Source organism: Scomber japonicus, chromosome 4, assembly GCF_027409825.1.
Source record: "Scomber japonicus isolate fScoJap1 chromosome 4, fScoJap1.pri, whole genome shotgun sequence".
Lineage (NCBI taxonomy): Eukaryota > Metazoa > Chordata > Actinopteri > Scombriformes > Scombridae > Scomber > Scomber japonicus.
Window position 1 is genome coordinate 15,260,726 of NC_070581.1, and position 20,933 is coordinate 15,281,658.

At 40.2% G+C, this 20,933-nt stretch overlaps 2 protein-coding genes across 3 annotated transcripts; both read right to left on the bottom strand.

Annotated features, from left to right (window-relative positions):
* Positions 1-121: 121 nt before the first annotated feature.
* Positions 122-18,490, bottom strand: ube4b (ubiquitination factor E4B, UFD2 homolog (S. cerevisiae)). 2 transcript variants are annotated; one of them, XM_053317766.1, is made up of 29 exons: positions 18,189-18,490; positions 16,467-16,686; positions 14,903-15,038; positions 14,317-14,404; positions 13,800-13,944; positions 13,462-13,687; positions 12,745-13,233; positions 11,708-11,812; positions 10,329-10,470; positions 9,834-9,934; positions 9,542-9,656; positions 9,278-9,361; positions 8,983-9,039; positions 7,974-8,090; positions 7,703-7,801; positions 7,490-7,603; positions 7,044-7,242; positions 6,384-6,522; positions 6,200-6,299; positions 5,852-5,979; positions 5,515-5,613; positions 4,595-4,830; positions 4,353-4,479; positions 4,070-4,214; positions 3,638-3,772; positions 3,316-3,507; positions 2,762-2,936; positions 1,472-1,618; positions 122-1,270 (listed from the first exon to the last, which is right to left on the bottom strand). In XM_053317766.1, exons 1-29 carry the CDS (start codon positions 18,210-18,212, stop codon positions 1,206-1,208), a joined length of 4,149 nt encoding a protein of 1,382 aa, XP_053173741.1. In that variant the 5' UTR covers positions 18,213-18,490; the 3' UTR covers positions 122-1,205. The 2 variants fall into 2 exon arrangements, with proteins under 2 accessions (XP_053173741.1, XP_053173740.1); XM_053317765.1 differs by lacking the exons at positions 11,708-11,812; positions 12,745-13,233.
* A 1,050-nt stretch (positions 18,491-19,540) lies between these two features.
* Positions 19,541-20,483, bottom strand: rbp7a (retinol binding protein 7a, cellular). Its single transcript, XM_053317774.1, has 4 exons — positions 20,411-20,483; positions 19,994-20,172; positions 19,733-19,834; positions 19,541-19,600 (listed from the first exon to the last, which is right to left on the bottom strand). The coding sequence occupies exons 1-4, from the start codon at positions 20,481-20,483 to the stop codon at positions 19,541-19,543; spliced, it is 414 nt and encodes a 137-aa protein (XP_053173749.1).
* Between the last annotated feature and the right edge of the window lie 450 nt (positions 20,484-20,933).

The window sequence follows — 20,933 nt, forward strand, 5'->3', positions numbered from 1 at the left end:
AGAAATCAGTTTGTGATTTAATGTGTTTTTTTTATACCAAATCAACTTAAACCCTGACCAAAGGCCCAATCCTAATCATTACTACATCAATATTGGGACAAAACAATGACGAGTGATGAAATAATGTGCATCATCATTTATTTCAGTTCAAAATCCTAGCTTCCAAAACAGGTATGTGGTTAAAGGAAATCAATTTCCTGTACAGTTAAGGTCAGCAAGGTCAAGTTAGGTACAGTGCGACTTGAAAGAGATCTTGAGGTGAGATGTCAGTGGTTCTGAACAGACTTTTAATGGTGTGCTCCTACAACGATGTTTCTGGTGGTCATGCTACAGTACATTCTCTCATGTTCCTTCCACTTTGCCTAAAAGAGGGTTATTTGTCCATGAGGCGCTTTGAGGAGGTTCTGGACTTGAGGCCATGCACACACACAAGAAGTAAATTCAGTCTAGTCAGCAGGGAAAATGTGACTAAAAAGGAACTGAACATACTGTGTTTTGGTAAACCACTGCTTAACTTCCTACTGTACTCAAAAGGAAGCTGACAATTAGGATTAGTTTACGTTAAGCTACATCCTTAATGGATATTCCCAGTTCTGAACTCCGCCTAAAACAAGCACAAAGTGTGCATGTGTTTCTTAGCTCTGGGACACCAGCATACATTATATGGACTCAAGTTTGTCATTGTCACAGTCTTTATAATAAGAACTCAGGAATAGCAATTTTATCATAACCCACCCCAATTCTCCCAAATGTATTACCCTCCCCTTTCCCTCAAATAATTAAAATCTTTAATGAAGCCAACATACACATTATGACATAACAAATGAGAACCGTAAAGTAAAATGATCAATGAAGTGACTGTATGCACCTTGCTGGTAAACCTGTTGGTGGTGGAAACTTATTCTTGCAGCATTATAATGCATCAACTAACTCTTGTTAAATATATGTATATATTTTGATATATATATACACAAACTCATGAGAAAAAAATTCAACGTCTTAACTTTATTATGTTTTGTTTTTAGAACCATGATGATGGTTTGAGACAAAAAGGGTAAATGCGAATAAAAATCAAATCAGGTCTCCTTTTTTTCCCCATTCAAAAACATTTTTGTCGTCGTTGGTAGCTGTGACACTGAATTCATGTGATGTGGACAGATCCCTTAATGATGGCTAGCCAGCCAGACGTTGGTGACATTAAGTCCTTACAGAGGCCGTCCACCCTGTTTCTCTCTCATCCACGCGTGGATCCTCTCCTTTAGCTCAGGAACTGTAAAATTAACAACAGGCTGTGAGGAGACACTCAGTAACATTCACAATCTTTTAAGCAGTCATTTAATTTGACATTTACTATCCTGAAAAACTTGTCTAGAATCCAAAACCAGACAATTGCTTTGCTGTTTCTCATAAGCTCTCTATTACATGTCTACCTTGAACAGAAACTCTTGTTTTACATGATGGGTGTGATTACCTGACTCCAGCATGCTCTCTGTTAGAGGCTGCCTGTTGAAGGGATCAGTGGGGGAGTTGAGCAGGTGGCGCAGGATGATGGATCGATCCATGATGTTCCCCGAAGGCAGAATCACAGGGTCTGTCATCAGCGTGTCCATCAGAGGGTCTGTTATGACAAAGTCAGATGACATTTTTACGAAAGGATCAAGACAAAAACAATATTGAAGCAACAACCAATAAGCATTAACTGACAATCCTGTGGTGTACAAGGAAGAGACTTTTTTTCTTCAAACCAGCAACAGCACTGGCAACCTCCTTTCATCACAGTGAAATCTACACATGCAAACATCTGAAAACACAGCAAACACATGATCGTATGAGCCAGTGACATCACCAAGTGTGAATGTGTTTTACATGAAAGAAATCTTAGCACACCTATCAAAACACCAGTAAAGAAAGCATCTAATAAATACTCATTAAGCACATTCGATTAAGTGTGCCATGCATTGAAATGTCACTGGGCTGTTCCAGTAGGACCTTCATTGCTAAAATAAAACTCTGGCATGGGGAGATTCCAGCTGCACAGAAAGCTGACACCCCAGCCTCTTGTACGGCACACTCCCGCCGACTGTGGTGGGTTAGTTGGCGTATTTGGGAATCAAAGGAGGTATGTGGGCCACGTTCTCTTTCTAGATTATATTAAGTGTGTGGTTATAGGATAGCCTTGCTCTAAGCTGTCTATATGACCCCAATGAGCTGCAAAATGTCTGGAATTCTGCAGTGACAGAGGGTGCTGAAGATCCTGTCTGTCCGCACTGGCTGACCTGAGGTCATACCAGATCTCGAAGCAAGTGACTTTTTCTACTTGTGAAGGGAGGGGGGGATAATTGTGTCACTGGGTGTTAAGCACAGTAATCTCAAGAAAACTTTTCTTTAATTTAAACTTTAGAACTTCTATTGCAAATCTCTATTTTGAGACCATGGTTGTTTAGTGTGATGCTACAAGAAGCAGGATTATTAATTTTTTTTCAATATGGCTATTCTTTCACTACATCATGAGATTTCATCATGACAGTTACTCAAGATTTTACTGTAGCAGTTTTAAAATCTATTTAAGGAGATGATTTATTTGTCTAAATAAGCTTGAGGCTCTGTAATATTGAAAAGCATACAGACAAATAAGAAATGTGGGGCGCGAGTTCAGAATAGGGAGGAAAGAGGATGCAGTGCTCCTCAAGCAATTTTCCTCCACTGGATATACAGATTTAAAAGTTGCAGGTATACTGCTTAAATACACAAACACACAAACCTTTGAACTCGTCAGGTGCGTCACTGTAGTCCATTTCAGACTGGGAGTTCTTGGCGACTATTTCCTCCACCTTCTCAGATAGCAGCTTGAATTTTTCAATGGCTATGGAGGACTTAATACCAGCCTTTCTCATCTTTGAGATCACTTCTTCAAAGAGCTCTCGGCTGTACGACCGCTGCACACAGATCAAAAAGAGGGAAAATCTATTACAACAGTGTCTTTGAGATGATGTGGGTATTCAGTGCCTTCACTGGATGTTATTGTCATCATATTAGAGACCTAAAACACAGTTGGGATGAAACACTGTATTACATTCACTAGCTACAACAGATAATTCATGCTGATGTCTTGCAGGCTTTAGGACTACGATTGTGATGATGTACCACAATTGCTGGTAGGCTTTTCTCATGACTAATACTCATTGCAACAAACTCCCACTTGTGCTTTCTCATTTCAGTCACCATTATTTGTTTGCACCAACTAAAGCTTTTACATCTTAAGTGAAAATCCTCTATCTGCAGAGATTTGCAAATGTTATCTGGATCAGTGCCAACCTGGTCATCTGCAATTGCTTTAGCAAAGCGGGCACAGTCTAGCTGCAGGTAGATGTCAGTCAGCTGGTCTAAGAGCTTCTTGGGCTCAAAGCCATACTTCTCAGGGTTCTCCACCTTCAGGTCCCGACACTTGGGCCCACAGAGCTGCTGCAGGTTAAAGTTCAGCATGGCAGCTAAACGGGGGCCAAGCTCCTGTATGAAGAAGAGGATACTGTCAAGAATAGCTTCTTATTGAGAAAACATTTCTCCTCATAGCACAGAGAATGTATGAGGTGAAAGTGTGACCATTTCTCATAATGTCATACTGGGCAGCGACACTCACAGGCCTGAGGAAAGGCTTCTGGACCTGCTTGGTGAGGATGTGGAACATTTCAACTGTTTCTGTGGCCAGGGCCAGATAGGAGCGAGACACCCGCTCATCCTGAGTCAGCTGGGACTGGCGGCTCTGCTGCTGCTCCTGACAGTTGGCAGGAAAACAAATAAACAATGTTAGCCCATGCTATTCCGCAACAATTACCTTCAGCTCAAGTCTCATGACTCAGCACAAAGTTCTAAGCGAAGTACAGTGATAATATACTGCAGTTCAACTTTGTCTCTTTTCTTAAATGTTTTAGCATTTTGATTCACAGCAGGATTTTATTAATTTACTTCCATGATACACTGCTGAAATAATTTAGGCTTAACCGTGACAGCTTTATCTGAGTAAATGTAAAACTTGGTAAATAAATATAAAACCACTGAGGCGAGCACTAACCCTTGGCAGCTGATCCCACTGCTCCTTATTCTTCATCTCTTCTTGAACTTCATGGATACGCTTCAGGGACTCAAGGCTCTCGTCTAACAAGAAGGTGGTGTCGTTAATCAGCATGTTGATGTAGCGCACAAACTGCTTGCCAGAGCTAAAAGAAAGGAAAGCACGAAAGAAGACAGACGAGGAGGTCAGGTTGGAACTGATCCGAGTCAGACAGCCACTGACTCAAACTTAAATTGTGGTATTTTTTTCCAGGACCAAATTGTTCCTTGAAAATCGAACTCACTTGAACTCCTCCATGAAGGTGCCATGGTGGGCAATGTTTTGCCAGAGACTCTTGAAGATAGTGCTGATATGGTACCGTATAGTGAATTTATCATAGAACTCGCTGGTGGCGCCAGTATGCTCAACATCTGGCAAGAGAGGAACGTTTTTTTAAATGACAATAAGAGAGAGCAAGCATGGCATTTCTGAAAATGGAGTTTACTACTACAACAGCTTAAAATAACAGCACACAGCAGCACTCACCAGTGTAGAACTTCATGAGGGCAGGGACCAGCTGTTTGACAGACAACGGGTGGTTCTCCATCATTTCAGAGAATCGCTGAGTGCGAGGCTGTACAGCAGGGTTGGTGACAAACAGCACCTCCACCAACTTGGCGATAAGGTAGGGGTTCCTGATGTAGTTTTGACTGCAGATGAACACCACCAAAAAGGTGACAATGTCTTGGACACATGGCTCATATAAAACCTGGGGAGAATACCTGGAAGAAATGAAGAGGAAGATGAGATGGAGGAAAACTGCTTATCTTGAAACACTCCTGGCTTTAGCTTTTGTATGAGGCTAAAATTAATAAAACTACTTCTAGGAACAAGAACCAAGTACATCACATATAAGATAAGATATTCCTTCAATAGTCCCACAATGGGGAAATTTACAGTGTTACAGCAGCAAGTGGACAGTACAAAATAGAGCATCATTAAAAAAAAAAAAAAAAAGAACAATAAATATGTACGAAAAACAATAACAGTAGAGTATATAATAAAAAACTATAATAATTGCGACATTATTTACAGCACAATAGTAATATTAGTATTGAGTGGTAATGTACCAGAGATGATATTGTAATTGCACATTGCATATTATGTATTATGAAATGTATTATTTGGTGTCCAAGTTCTGTCGCTACATTTAATATCTATATTTTCTATTATATGTTTAATTGCCCTCATGTCTGTTATCTAGTTAGCATTTGTTATTATTTGTTCCTTCTTTTTTTTTTGGTATCTTGTAAGCCCACTGGTGCATGACACGTTAATTAAAAAAAATCAAACAATCAAATCTAATATTGTATTATTTCTTTAAAACAGATGTGTTATGGTGTTGGTAGTTCTTTGCTAAGACATGACCAATGAGAAAAGTGAATAAGACTGAACCGTGAACTTACTGCACGACGAAAAGCAAAAACTCTGCCACATCCTCAATGTAGAACTCAGGAAGAGCAGCAAAGCTTTTGGGGATCTCAGGGTTCAGTGGCAGGGTGATGCTGCGAAAGGGATGAAGAAACAACAATGATATACTAATGACATATTGATTTATAAAAACACAGCATGACAGACAGCAAAAATGTCATTAAAAAACAGCCATTGTGTGTGTGTGTGTGTGTGTGTGTGTGTGTGTGTGTGTGTGTGTGTGTGTGTGTGTGTGTGATGCCACATCTGTTCCATTTACGTCAAATATCACAACAAACAGCAATATGGGTTGCCAGTGGCATGCCGACTCACTCGGGGTAGGCAGGGTCTACCATGCGGAGAATGAGCTGAATGACTGTGCTGTAGAACTGCAGACATCGGAGGAGCAGGTTCTCATCCAGAAGGCCCACGTCAGCACAAGCTTTAGCTCGCACCAGTTTCTGACAGGAAAAAGTCACACAGAATAAGGATCACATCTCTGTAAATATGCTCTGTCTAAGGATTCTGCATGTTTCAGCATTTAAGGATTGTCAGGGACACAACTCCTCTAATATTCAGATGCAGTAAACAGAGAACTGAATCTTTGCATGTCTGCACCTATACAATGTTCTAAGGTGTAATCAAAGGAGAGAGAGTTGGTGACAAGTATGTTAAACTGACCTTGAGCTGGGTTTTGCATCTCTTGAGCATTTCTCGGTGTCTACTGGCCAGGGGAGAGTCTTTCCATTGGCTTTCACTGTTTTTCAGCTCCTCCACAGTCCTAACACGGGAAACAAAACTATTAATACAAAGAAAAAAAACAAGCATGCTTTAATTATCAGTCACGTGTATTTGTTGTGTGTACCTATTGAGTTCACGGATAGCCCGCAACCTGCGGATGTAGCGCCTGCAGCAAGGCAGGATGGACAAGTGGTGGGCGTGCAGTGTCAAGAAGAAACACTCGGTGGGGAACTTGGGTTCGGAGAACTTGGCGGGGTCTTCATCTGTCCATGTGAACAAATCAAATTAATCATTTCCATTATAGAAATAAATAAGAGTCAGAACAGTCTGCAAGGAACATCATATTTGAGTTTGACTGCCTATACAAACTTAAGTTAGTGTGTCATGCTATACTAGGTCATGTGTCAAAGGTTTTTATTCATTATTTTAAATGTAACATTTGACACGAATTGTATATAACTCCTTACATCTTGTAGATGATTGCAAATAAGACAGAGGTAGAAGGAACACACACAGTAACACACACAGTAACACAAGGAATTCATCATTTATGATTAATTGGATCATGTCTGGGGAAAAAACTAAACTTTACAGATCTGGCATGCTGATGAATCATAGAGAACTGATAAGTATGCAAAATGGCTCCTCTATGTGCAATTAACAGATTTCTGAATATGGCAGCAGTTTAAGGCTCATATGGACTGATTTCAAACTAGAAGCACAAAATATTATTTATAAAAACTAATTATTTTGCCTAGAATAATTTTCATTCAGGGCAACTTACGTAGTTCAGTCAGCCAGCTCTTGAGCTCCTCCATAGTGGCCTTCACACGTGTCTCCTCCAGGCTGACAACAAGGCGACATCGTGGGTGGAAAATGTAGAAGGGGTCCACTGTCTCAAGCTTGATCTTCGTGCTCAGCTGTTGCAGCACCCATAAGAAGTTGAGCATGAAGCCATCTGTTGATACCAGCTTGTCATCCGTCTGAAAGAAAGGACGAGTGAATTCGGAACAACTGAATATCAACGTTCAACAGCTGTAGATGCAACCTATATATAGCAACAATTCTGCAAAGTACCAGAGAGTGTACACAATGGCTACATTTTGAATATTCAATTTTTTAAATTTATTAATATTTCAAATTCAAATTTCAAACATATTATTTAGTGCAAAATATTTTAAAATGCATGCACTCAGTTTTTTTTGTTGGATATGAACTTTTGAAACTCACCTGCATCTGGGCCTTCTTCACATTGTAGTTGACTAAAGCTGCCATGTAATTAAGAGCTAACTCGCGTGTCTCTCCATTCAGTAGGATGTTATGGAGAATTTTGAAGAGGTCTCCCTGCAAAATATAAAAAATATATATATTTTAGCATATTCTTTTATATGGATAGAAAAGCTCAGCTATGAAATAAAAACAGTATGAAGCGGAGAGACTCACCCTTGCTGACTCCAGGTAGTGTTGCAAGGACTGACTGACAACTCGTGTGTTCTCCATGGTGATGGCTGGGCCAGAGAAATACTTGTCTCCTACTTTGGTCTACGGGGAAAGAAAAGCATTGCAATTAATCTATACATTAAACATCTTGTTTTGTTGCAGCTAGTTGGTGAAGAATGAGAATGCACTGTAGTTTGACCAGTATTTGACAGTATTCAGTTAAGATATAGAAATGAATAGACAGAGCTGAGTGAACAACAGCAGTGCAACTCACATTATCCTCAGCAAACACAGAGAGGTTAAAGAAGGCTCCCAGGTAGGACAGTCTCTGGACCTCTCTGCCACAACCAGGGCTCAGAGGTTTGGGACACCACAGAGGCAGCGACGTTACCTACAGACACGCATGTTACACACAAGGATAAACGGGTTAATGAAGTCAGCAATTCATAATCATCTAAGGGGCAAACAGCTGTTTTTTTACATTAACACTATACTTCATAAAAATGCAGGTAGAGGATGCACTCAGTTCAGGTGAGAAGGGGCACATCTGCCATAAAGACACTGTACATCTTTTATCCTCCAACATGGTAATAATAAATAATATGCAGTAGTTATGATATTAATGAACTGATTCATATGACTGACTGAAAAGTCAGTTCTCAATGTTTGTGCACTGGAGGCTTGAAGTTTCCATATCACACTTGTACTTTTTCCATACTGGACCTTGACTGGCTTATGAAGTAGCTGTGATGTCATAAATCATGCCTGTAGGTGCATGCCTCAATCTAAAATTTAAGGTGAGCACAGAGAAACTTTCCACTTCAGCAGCTGAATGTGAAAACAGCCTCCTAGTGCAAAACTCTGCACATAAATCATTCTGCACAAAGTGAAGAAAGAAAGCACAATGCATCTGTGAGCGGTAGTGGACTCACAAATGTGTTGCGAACTCTGATATGACATTGTTGAGTTGCTAAATAAAGGGCAAGTCCTTCTCCATGCAAAGGGGAATTTCATTTTACCCTTCTTCTATGGAGCAGGAAAAAGTGTTTGTGTCATGAACAAAAGAAAGCGGAGCACATTTCTCTGTGCTGATGTCAATTTGGCATGAATATATGGAGGAGAGTATAAACAACAAAGACAATAGCCAGACTTAGAAATAAAGTCACACGGCTCAAGGAAATACTTGATGAAACGGAATTGCTTGGTGACTTAACTTGACAAAGCCTTAAAAAACAATCTGAGCAATAAAGACTGTAACCATGGCTGACATATGGTATACTTACCAAACTGCACACTGGGTGACTTTTTCCAAACTTGATTTCACAAAGCTCAGCTAATGCCTGTTAAAACAAATAAAGATCACGTTTGGTTCACAAGGTAATCAGGTAAGCTAGTAAGATGTACTAAATTACAGCTAAGCTAAACATATTGTATTTGCTTGACTTTGACAGTTTACAATAGTAGGTTATAGATTAGACAGGCTGTCTTGACAGGCTACTGTACATCCTCTGTGAATGCAACTACATTGATTCTGATCTGCTGCATGGTACTATATGTCAGGCCAGGACGTTTCCTTACCATGAGGGGAAATTTAAAGTTGTCGCTGTCAAAGGAACATTCTTTCACTGCAAGAGCCAGCCCATGAAGGATAGGAATGAAGATCTGAAAAACAAGATAGCGACCTTGTCATTCATCATTGTCATGTCACTATTGGAAATATTTTTTTAGCTCACAGAAACATCTCAAGTTGTGTAGTTTTGCTAGAATTGTTGTGATTTCTTCATAACGGTGAAGGTGTTTTAGAGTGACCTCTCTAAACACCGTATTAATACTGAAGCTCACCTGTCTAAACACTTCTTCCTCCTGATGGGTAATGCGCACCAGTTCCTGAATAAAGCCGTATGGGAGGTTCCGACACAGCATATAAGGTACCAGCAGAGACTGATGGAGAGGACTCCTACATGTAATAAACAGAGAAGAATTGTACCAATAAATATAAATGAAGGGATGGTGAAGGAGTAGTTGCTATGGAGACCCAGGGAGGAAAAGGAACAAAATGTACACAAACATTATGACAGATAAAATTTTAAAAAATAAAGCAAAGATTGTGGTTCTGTCTGTCATGCTTGCTTACCGAGGCTGGGTCAGGGTGCCTTGCAGGACCAGGGCAACGTGGAAAATACACTGAGAGCGAATGTTGCTGAGAAGCTGGCTGACATTTGGTTGGCTACACATCTGAGATTGAAATAGAAAAGAGAGGAGGAAAGAGAGAAAATGGTTAAAAAGGTGTGATAGAATTGCATGCTGTCAATTTCATGCAGAGTCTCTCCAGACCTGAATGAATCACAGTGTTCTCGGAAGAGCAAAAGCCTCCACTTATTTCCAGACTGACTGGCCTGCAGCTAGTCTCTGAAGGACAGACTGTTCTTCTGTCTTCAGGACATTTTGTAAAAACACTCAGTTGTTACTATTAGTGGGGTCATCAGGACACTAATTATATCACAGACTTAATACTTTGTGAACTGAATGTATGAACAGATTTTAGTGTAAAAATAGTATTAGTGGAAGTCATCTGAATAAGATGGCTGCCATGCTGAAAGATTTCTTTGTCTTGCAGATAGACCGCTACCTTGGGAGCTTTCCTCTCCTCCATGCCAACACTGTCAAAACGCTCAATGAGGTAGTTCAGCATCTCTGTCTCTTTGCATGCTTCAATGGTGAAGCGGTCGGTGGCTGAGTCGCAGGACATCCCCCCTCCACATGCGCCAATACTATAAAAACACAGAAATAAGGACAAAGAGGGGCTCATTAAATAACGGAAAACATCCACAGAGTAGAGAGATGTTCTGTTAGCATCAAACATTTATGAATATAGGGTTAACAAGCTCAAACTCTCTTTCAAGGGGTCCTGAAAAAAAAAACATATTATAAAGGCATTAGTGACAGCATTGCAGCATCTCTGTTTGGCTTTTGAAAAGGGAAACAAGATTTCAGATACAATAGTCATGAGCTGTTTGCAGTGATTATTTAAAGCTAGTATTAGGATTCTTCTTCCCACATTTATCTGACAAATGTGGTGACCTTTTAATATGCGGTTAGTGGTCAAACCTGTCTGTGAGCTGCTTCAAAGCACAACTAAAACAAGGTAATAACATTACACTTGCTATTTGACCATTGGATACAGGCAGTGTACAAATATCACCTGTCCTGAGTCACAACTGTTCTCAATGCTAAAAATGAAGTCAGCACATCAGATTCAGTGTTAAATAACAAGTCAAACTTTCTTTCACTGAATAAAGATGCAAGTTGAACTAAACAGCAACAACAAACGCTCAAAGTCAGTTTCACTCAACCTAAGCACTCTACTCAGTAACAGTACAATAAAGCCCATAGAGTCGGGAATCAGACTCACCAACTGCCCATGCAGAAAAACCGGTAAGACACAGGTCTACCATACGCATAACAGTCTCATGCTGCACTAAATGAGTTAAATGATATTCGAACAGCTTCCCTTTAAGTTGACATGTTTTGCCAGGATTGAGGATCATTTCTCTTGGGTGTGCAAGATCATTTTGTACATAAGTATACAACATTTACTCATTAAATCGAAATGGGAATAAATCCACTTTACCCATAACCAGGGGGTATTGGGTCATAAACTGTCTCAAGACATATAGTATTAATAGGGTCAATAGTAACGGAAATGCAGGTCATTTCGATAACTATCAAAGTGGATAAATTCATGGTAGTTTTCTCAAATCTATGCAGAAACTGTTTTTAAAACTTACCGATACATGATAAACTAAAGGTTATAGTTACTGGACCTTGCGTCTAAACTGACAATGACCTTAAAGATGTCTGAGCCTACGTCAGTTTATCGTTCACCACTCTGCTCTGGTGTGTTTGTGCGCCGTTAGTGGTAAGCCTCTTGGGCCCACTGGTGCATGCAGTGGGCCCGTCACTGAGCAAGCACGCACACACAAACACACACACCGTGCAGCGGTGTACCTGGACCCAAACTGAACCCGCGCAAAATCCTCCTCCTCCTCAGAATCTTCATCACTGCTGTCCTGAGACATGTCAGAGAGGGCAAACAACAGGAACGACAAGGGGCTAACATGACGAGGAAAAACAGAAGGAGTGAGGAAAAGATCGGAAGAGGGAAAAAAAAGGATGTAGTGCTAATGGGCAGACAGAAGGGAAGGTGAAAAACATAAAAACAAATGTGGAGCAGTAACACACAAAAAACGGACAGGGAAGATGGAAGCACTACGGGAAGAAACGCTAGAGGGCTGCATGCCTGCTTTAAGACCACTTCTTGTGCTTTTTAAAAAAATATTCATTAATGCCATTTTGTCTGCAGCTTTAACACACTGTCAGAACATTTCTCTACTGATAACTCAGCTGAGTCACCATCACTCATGAAGCTTGTCTTGAGCAAACCAATGCAAAGAGGAGTGAGCCAGGTTTTTTTTTTTGCTTTGGTATTTTAAAGCAATGTCAAACCTATAAAATATGTTTGTTAAGCTATATCTGATATTAGTTATCTGCAGGGGGTTAGATTGTGTAAAATGACACATGTAAGCAACAAGCATCCTTAATGCTACAATAATGCTGTTAAATCTAAAGTAACGTAACTGAAAATTCAATGAAAATATAAAAAGACTATCAAATCTTTGATAATATTTTATTTAAATCTTGCCCGATCTTGATTGCCATGTGGGCATTTCTAACTGATAACATACAGTATATCTGTAATTGATGCTTGATCTGTTTTTCATTTTAACTGAAGACTTAAAAACAGACATGCAAAGAAAATCTGGTTGTTTAGCAACCTCTGACTAGCAAGTTCATTCTATGTCAGCATTATAAGCCCATTAAGATGAGAACTGATTGCATGAAATGCAAGTTTATATACGAATTAATGTAAATGAAAATGATCTGGCAGATATCTCAAGTCTAGTGGGACAAAAAAAAGGTTAAGGTTTTAGTATGGTTGTTTGCGTGTGCACCACACACTGACATGCAAATGGCAAATGAGATACCTAGATGGTGGGATCCTGGCAGCAAAGGCAGCCTGTCGGGTGTTCGATCTGGGAGAAGGGGGCACCATAGGAAGTGGTGTGGAGGTGGGAAGGCTGCGAGCTACAGGTGAGCTCAGGGAGAGGGACTGGGGGCTAGGTGGTGGCAGCGGAACCGGGGTATTGGGAGGAACAGAGGGCCCTGCAGAGCTAGGAGGGGGTCGAAAGAAACTAAATCCCCTGTGGCCTGGGCTTGATGGGGAAAGAGCCCCCCCGGGAGAGGTGACAGAGTAAGGACGATAGCGCTGAGAGATGGGCATGGGGGCAGATGGAGGATTGAGAGTATGTCTCATAGTAGTAGTGGCAGGTGGGCTGGGTGGGACAATAAATTGTGGGGTAGAGGGTGTAGAAGGTGCAGAAGGTGCAGAAGGTGTAGCAGGGGTGGGAAGAGATGGGGAGGTCCTCTTGGCTGCGTCCAGAGCCATTGGGTGAGGGCTACCACACCCATACAGACTGTGGACAACATTGATGAGATGATGATTGGCAAAACTCATCGGGCAGAGAATTTTAAAAAATAATTTGTCAAAGCAAAATCTGAAAAAAATCATCTGTTTCAAATCACATAATTTAGGATTAATCAAGTACACTTTTGAGGAGAACTGGAGATGACAAATCCAAAGCCTTGATATGTCTCTGGGGGTTATTCTGTCAGAGCTCATAATACTGAGTCTGGGGACTTGCCTGGACAGAGAGCTGGCTCCAAAGGACCCTGCACTGGGGCCCATAGGGCTGCCACCTTGGCTGGAGGGCTGCACCAGTGTCAGATGGTGGTCAGGGGATTTGGCTGCTGCAATTGGTTGAGAGGTGGCAGTCAAGCTGGCGAAGGGATTGTGCACACGTGACTGAGTGGACATCATTAAGACCTCCATCAGGATCTGGCCGATCAGGTCTTTCAAGTCGGAGTACACTGCAGGGGAAAGAATCGATAACAGCCTCGTTACCAACTGCTGAAATCTGTCAGTTGTGAAATGTAACTCTGGCTGGCTCATTCAGCGTGTCATGGTGAGATAAAGACATACCATCTTTCGGGTTCTGGTGAAACTCTGTAGCCAATGAAGGGAGAAAGATGACATCTCTATCTTGCTCCTTCCACGATACGCGGAGGATCTTACAAACGAGCTGCAGAGCCTGTTCTTCTGAGACATCTGAGTTTGTAGAGGTTTCCTGAGGTGCAACGACAACAGAGGTTTGATCAAAATACAGCGCCACTAAGCAATTAAAAGGTCAAACAGAGTAGAGACTCATGACACACATTATCTAATTATCACTCTGGTCTACCAAGTGACAGGTATTCAATTCTCTCAATAATGAAAATAAGTCAGTTGCGCCCTAATCTGTGAATTAAAATAAGTGAAAATGAAACCAAGAAAGGCATCTGTGGAAAGTCCCAAAATATAGTCAGGTAAACACAAAGGTCAATTACACACCCTTTTATAACCACTCTAGTGAGTCATCATCAAGGTCGCAAAGGACAACTAAGTCATGAAAATTTTTTAAAAAGACCAGGGGTGAGGGATGTTCTCTGCTTCCATTTACCTTTTCAGTCAAGTTCCTCTTCTCCCTGCGGTCACTGTCGTCAACCTCCATGTTCTCTATCCCTGAGTCCACATCCACCTGGGACATGCTGGAATAAAAAGAGAGGCACAGGGTTCAGAATGTCTCTTCAGCCTAAATGAGACCATGTAGACACATAAGGATCAATGGTCCGTACCAAGTGTTAAATGTGTCTTGAAAGAGTCTGTGAAACACTATGATTTTCATTAGTTTAGTACAATCAATCACAAGGAAAGAACTCTTTGTGAAGTAGCTTCAAAAAGGAACAAATAACTGATGATCAGTGTTATGTAAAAGCAGCCAGTCATATTCAGTGCATTACTGAGTGATGCAGTCTTTGATTTGAAACACCAACACTTGCCACCAGAGGAATGTACTGTAACTGACATAATTGAAGGAGGAAACTACACATATTGTAACTGCCACCTTCAAATTTACAGTAGTAAAGTATCTGATACTCATGATACAGATTTGAGCTGGACTATCACTTCAATAATTCTATTTCATGGTGTTTTTAAAGCCTTGGAACAATGCGGTACAACATTCCACATGAGAAACAAACCCTTACCTCTTTTCACAGGAGGCAGTGTCGATGTCCATGCTCTGCGATCGGGACAAACTCTGGGACTGTGTCTCAAGGCTGTTGGAGGGGGAGCTGGAGAGGGAGCTCACACCCTCACTGCTTTGACTACCATATGCCACCCCTGCAAAAGCACAACACAACACATCATTTGAGTATCTCTGAAGCACTAAAAAAACTAAGGTAGCATGTGTATGTCATAACATTTGGAGTAAAGTTTTAAATAACCATTTTTCTTTCTGGAATCCGTACAGGATAAAAAATAGGATTCACACAGGTTAACTCCATTGTCTGTACAACAAATGGGTCTCAGGTTGTTCTATAAGGCCAAACTGCTCAATCATTTGCAATTGAAGGCAGACTTTGGAGACCTACGAGGAAATGTTGTGTCTCCTCTACCTGCTTTTTAGTTTAATTTCCTCCTACTTCAATGTGTCTAACTTAGTTTATGTACAATATAGTATTACATTTTAATACTTTGTTTATTAGTATTATTGTTGCCATGACACCAGTCTCTATTAAGAATAAACAGTGATCAAGTCTTTACTGCATTTTAGAAATGATCATCCCCAAGGGGCACCACTAAGACTTATTTAAGAGCTAAGAACAGTATATAGATTGGACATGATGTCAGAACTGTCCTTTAGAGAAAAACCACCTGTTTAGCTACATTGGCTCAGCAAAGGCACAGACTGGTGTTTTTAAGCTCAACATGGTGTACCAAGCCTTTACAAGCCCTAATTACTGCACACAGGTAGAGAGAAAGCTGATTAACAACCAGGATCTTAATGGGCTGGAATTAAGAACTCTCTCCTGGTTACACAACAATCATCCATCACTAGTGACTGTTATGTCAAATAAAAAAGACACTTTATCACTGTATTCAGCAGTAGCATCAGTTAAGGGAGAATATTCATAAATACACTGATGTGCAACAAAGTTTGTGTAACTGCCAAGAATAAACTCAAAAATGTTAACCAATTATGAAAAGTACAACTGTAAAGCAGTCCTAAAAAAAAAGGTGGCCTTGCATTGTAACACCACCACATCAATGCATACCAACAAACAATGCCAGGAGACCGTCATACAAGGCTCACTAGTACATTTTCTAGAGCAGTGCATGGGTGAAAGCATCAATTCTCACTGTGTACAGCAGGGCATACATTTGATGTCAAACAGGGACGCTGGTGAACACAAAAAGCTGCTGATGTTTGTGATGATGTCTTTCAGGGTGCATGACTGGTTCTTGCTGTTCTAACATCAAGGTCACAAATATAAAAGATCCTTTTCAGTCTGGCTCTCAAACTAAAATCACCTTCTAACTACGCCTCAAAGACAATGTGTCACAGGACTGTTTGAGCAGGTTGGGTTGGTCTATAGATCACACAAGAAATCAACAACAATAACTACGGCGACAACTTGAGAAAGCTGACTAGATCTCAATCTGTTTTTAACATCAAACCTAAAACACAAGATATAACCACAAATATTTCAATAACTGATTAGTAAAAACGGGCTAAACACATCCTGGTACTACTTATTCAGTTCTTACCAGAGGTGCCCATAGGGGATGTGGCAGGGGTACCACTGTGAACATTAAGCCCCAATGATTGAGAGGCAGCTGGTGGCAGGGGCTGGGGTGCGGCACCTGAGGATCCAGGGAGGGGTCCAGGTGGAGTCTCTCTCTGTGGGGATGTCAGGGGTGTGCTGAGAGGGGTGCAAGGCTGTGACGTCTGTCCCCCTGCCAGTCGTGCCAAGCGTCTTCTGCGAATCTAGATTAAACATAACCACACATTATAAAAAGTGGTGATGCCTTTGAAGCTGTGGCCCTGACACCTTGGAGTGGACTCTTCCCCATTGACCTACAATCTGTTGAAGCCTTAAAAAAGCAGCAAGAGACTCAATTATTCAAACTGGTCTTGGTCTCACCTTGTGATGTCTAGTGTTAGTAACTGTGTGTTTTCAAGTTGTTTTGTTGCTTATGATTAAATGTTTAGGTTTTTTTTAATTCTTCTGTTTTTAATGGGCATGGTTTTAACAATTTCACTCTTACAAAGCACTTTGTGACCTTGCTCTGTGAAGGGTGCCATACTGAATAAGATTACATATTCAATTAGTCGCCTGCAATAGATTTTAACTGTATAGCCCTATATAAAATGTGTTTAGCCATTGAAATCTGTAATTATAGGAATAATTTGCCATATTTTAATCTGGATACATGATTAGCACAATCAGCCCTGACAACACAAGAACTGTAAAGCGATATACTCACTTTGATTGTTCATTTTAAGTCATTAGCCCTATTCAGAAGGCAGATAATTAAAGCACTGATCGGTTTTCATTCACTGAGTTTGGAGCACACTGGTTTGAATTCAAGTGACAAGACTAATTGAATAGATACAAACCTAACCGCATTAAGGAACAAAGTCAGATGTGCACTAACTCAGCTGGAGAGAGTTAAACATCAGTAGTAAATATGTCAACTGCACACTCGTGTTGATCGAGTAGCTAAATGCAGGCACAACAGCGAGACAATAAAATAACACTTTTAAAAAGGTTGTGTGAGTGTGGGGGTGGGATTCAAGAGAAATGGCCCAGTGGTCACATATTCGGCCCACAGTAGCTTACACAATGGTGGCCCGGTGTGTTTTTTATGCTGAGTCGTCTCGTAGGCTAATTTTTTTTACTGTTAGCAAAACAACGTTAGCAAATTTCAGCTAGCTTAGCGCAAGAAGAAGAGGAAGATGTCAAATCAACCCAACGAAAAAAATGTAATGTGTACAAAATGAAAAATGATTTAGTATGTATGCATTTGGTTATTTGTTTTTCCTCAACTGTTATTGAAACAGTTTTGTCCGTGCACAGTTTCCGGCGTTTACTGTTATGTTAGCTGGCTAGTTAGCATTGAGCTGCGGCTACATTAAATTCACGAACAGGCGATGACAGAAACATTTGACCCACATCCGACTTCTTGTTCGTTTACGCCGCTATATTGACGGATCAAATAACCTTAATACACCCAATAAACTTGTCATTTGTCGCAATGTATAACACGCACTTATATAAATACATGTAAATATGAACATTTTATCGCGGATGCTTTTCTTCAGAAAAAAAATCTATGCTAGCCCTGTAGCTGGGTATGCTAGCATAACGGCTAGTCAGATCATTTCAAATGAAAGGAAGGAAATGTACCGTTAGTTAAAAAAACCCAATAATAATAATAAGAAAAAAATGAATATGTCAGGTGTCAGTTTCTCCATACTCATCTTACCTCATCTGCGCTCAACTCCTCCATCGCAGCTAAGTGAGCCAGCTATTTCACTTTCAACTATTTTAATATGTGCCAGCTAGCTAGCTAGCCTGTAGAACAGCTAAATATGCATAGTCTAACTCCTTCAACTAATATATGTGTCAGTCTGGATTGTCTTCTGTATTTAAAAAGTAAACAAACTAGGACACCGCTGTTTAAAAGGTGGCAAGATACAGCTCCTCCAAAAAAGTCTCTCGTTTTCTAGTTTTCTATCCAGAATCAAACAAAAAGAAAAGTTGCTAGCTATTACACGTCAAAATACAACAGCGGCCATTTTGGTTCTACATGCAGTCACGTGATTTAAGAGCCCACAGGAGGAGGTGTGAGGTGCTCTACTGTGCCAAACAGATAAATGTTATATTTCGTGTATTATATGTTCATATTTTATATACTGCTCTATGCAGCTATCACATTTACATCCCTTCAGAAACAAATAGTACACCCAGTTATTTATTAATATATAAATGTATTATAACCCCAGTAGACAGTCAGTGGGGCACAAGGTCACTACAAGGAGGTTTAATTGGACTAATAAATGCCAGTGGAGCCACTGATAGCCAGATAGCACAATTCAATTTAGCTACAAAAAGCATATAAGCTCCATTTTATTATATTACAGTTTTATGAAATGACAGTTATCGTCACCTGTGTGGTTGTAATAATGATGACACAGACTAGCCTAGTGATGCAATATGATATACAAGTTTATTTTACTAGAGACAGAATGGCAAAAATGAATAATTCAAAAACAAGGCATGCCACTTCAGATTTCTATTTTATATCACAAAATTCACATAAAACACAGCTGTATCCCACCACCTCACTCTCTGTCATACATATTTTGGTATAGATTAATGAGGCTTTTTATCTTTACAAATAGCTATACATCAAATGTCAGAGGAACAGAATAATCCTGTGCAAAACAAAAAACATAAAAAGCACATGGTATCTCACATTTGTCCTATGAGACAGTAGAAATATGTAGCAAACAATAAGTTTGCACTAAACACAACCTGTACAGACATGTGTTTCAGCTTGCTGAAAGGAGCCATATACATGCTTAATGTTCAGTACATTTGATCACATCACCAAGCTACAGACAAGCGTAGACTAGATTTCACAAAAATAATCAAGTAATGCCATCTAGTGGTTTAAAGCATACCCTGAGCGGAAAGATATTTTTTCATGGACTGATCAGAGCATTGAATCCCATTACAGAGAAAATACCACAAACTTAATACATAGTCTGGTTTTATAGTGGTAGTCATCACAGAGTAACTTCTCCTCTCCAGAGAAAAAGATATCAGTCTCCTTCACTCATTCATGTTCTTCTTAAAAATCTGCTTGCAGACTTCTCCTTGGCAGTACATCTCCTAAAGATCACAGAAATACCAGGTAAATACAATGTGATTGAATAGCAACAGCATACAAATGCAGGGAAGTGAGTCAATTTAGTTTTGTGTATTATGTAGAGCAAAATATGCTTAAAATGTCCATATTCCTACCAGATGTAGCTTGTCATCTTCAATCCAGTGAGCCCAGCCCCGGTTCTTCTTCTCTCCAATCTGTTCACACACCAGTTTATTCCCCTCCCATGTCACCAGTGACTGCAAAGAGGAAAAAATGTAGGCTAAATCAGAAAACTGAGCACGTTAAAAATCTTAAAGCCCACATAAAATACAAAATACATCACATAATCTAGAAAAGGTTGTAATCAGTGGGTTTATTATCACTTTTTAACAATCAGTTCATTCATTCATCTTTACCTTAACATGTCTGTTGTCTAGTCCCTTGGTAAACTCCTCAAACACCTGCCCCACTCTGAAGGAGATGGTGTAGTTTCTGAACGTGGTGGTCGTTTTGATGATGAACTGGTCTCCTTGCTGCTCAATCACCTTCCTAAACTTCAGCCTCAGAGCTATCTTTCGTAAGTAGACACTGATGCCTGCAGAAGTAGACGAATATTTTAAAACAAATTCAATGGAAAGACACACCCACCATAAATAGCAATGTAACTTAAGTATAACCAAACGTTTATTTTCCCCACTGTTGCAATGTTATATCTATTTTATAGCCCAATTAAACTTTGAATGGCAGAAATGCAGACATATCAAGCCAATTGGACAATACAGAATTCTAGAGAATACTGTAGGATTAAAACAACCATGTTTAGAGCAACTTACCCAGTGCCATCATGTAACCCTCCAAGTTGACATTGCTGACCATGTCCCATGTACCACAGAAGCTGGCTGGCATTTTGAGCACCTTTTTTTGCTCACCTTCTGAGATGTGTGGGTGAACAAAGAGGATTTTCACACTGTCCGACTAATCAAGTCTGTCAGGAGGCTGAGACAAGGCTGTTTTATGACAGACTGAGGGAGGTGCTCTCATCAGCGCTAAAGAAGACAGACGTGTCTGACTGGTCCCACTGTGCAGGTCACTGAATGATAAAGTCGTTAGACCTCAACTGACTTCCCACTAAGGTTATTAAGGATCATTTTTGTTTGTTAGTTTCTTCCTTTTAACCAAATCTTTGTAAAACATTTTGGACAGATTTGCATTATAGAGTGACTATATACAGTAATAATCCAAAGACTTATCCATATGTCTAAACAAAGAAAATTATTCAAAATCCATCATTCCTACAGCTGTGGATAAGCAGTGTTATTCCCCTTTTTTTGTTTATTGGTTCATGTGAATCATATC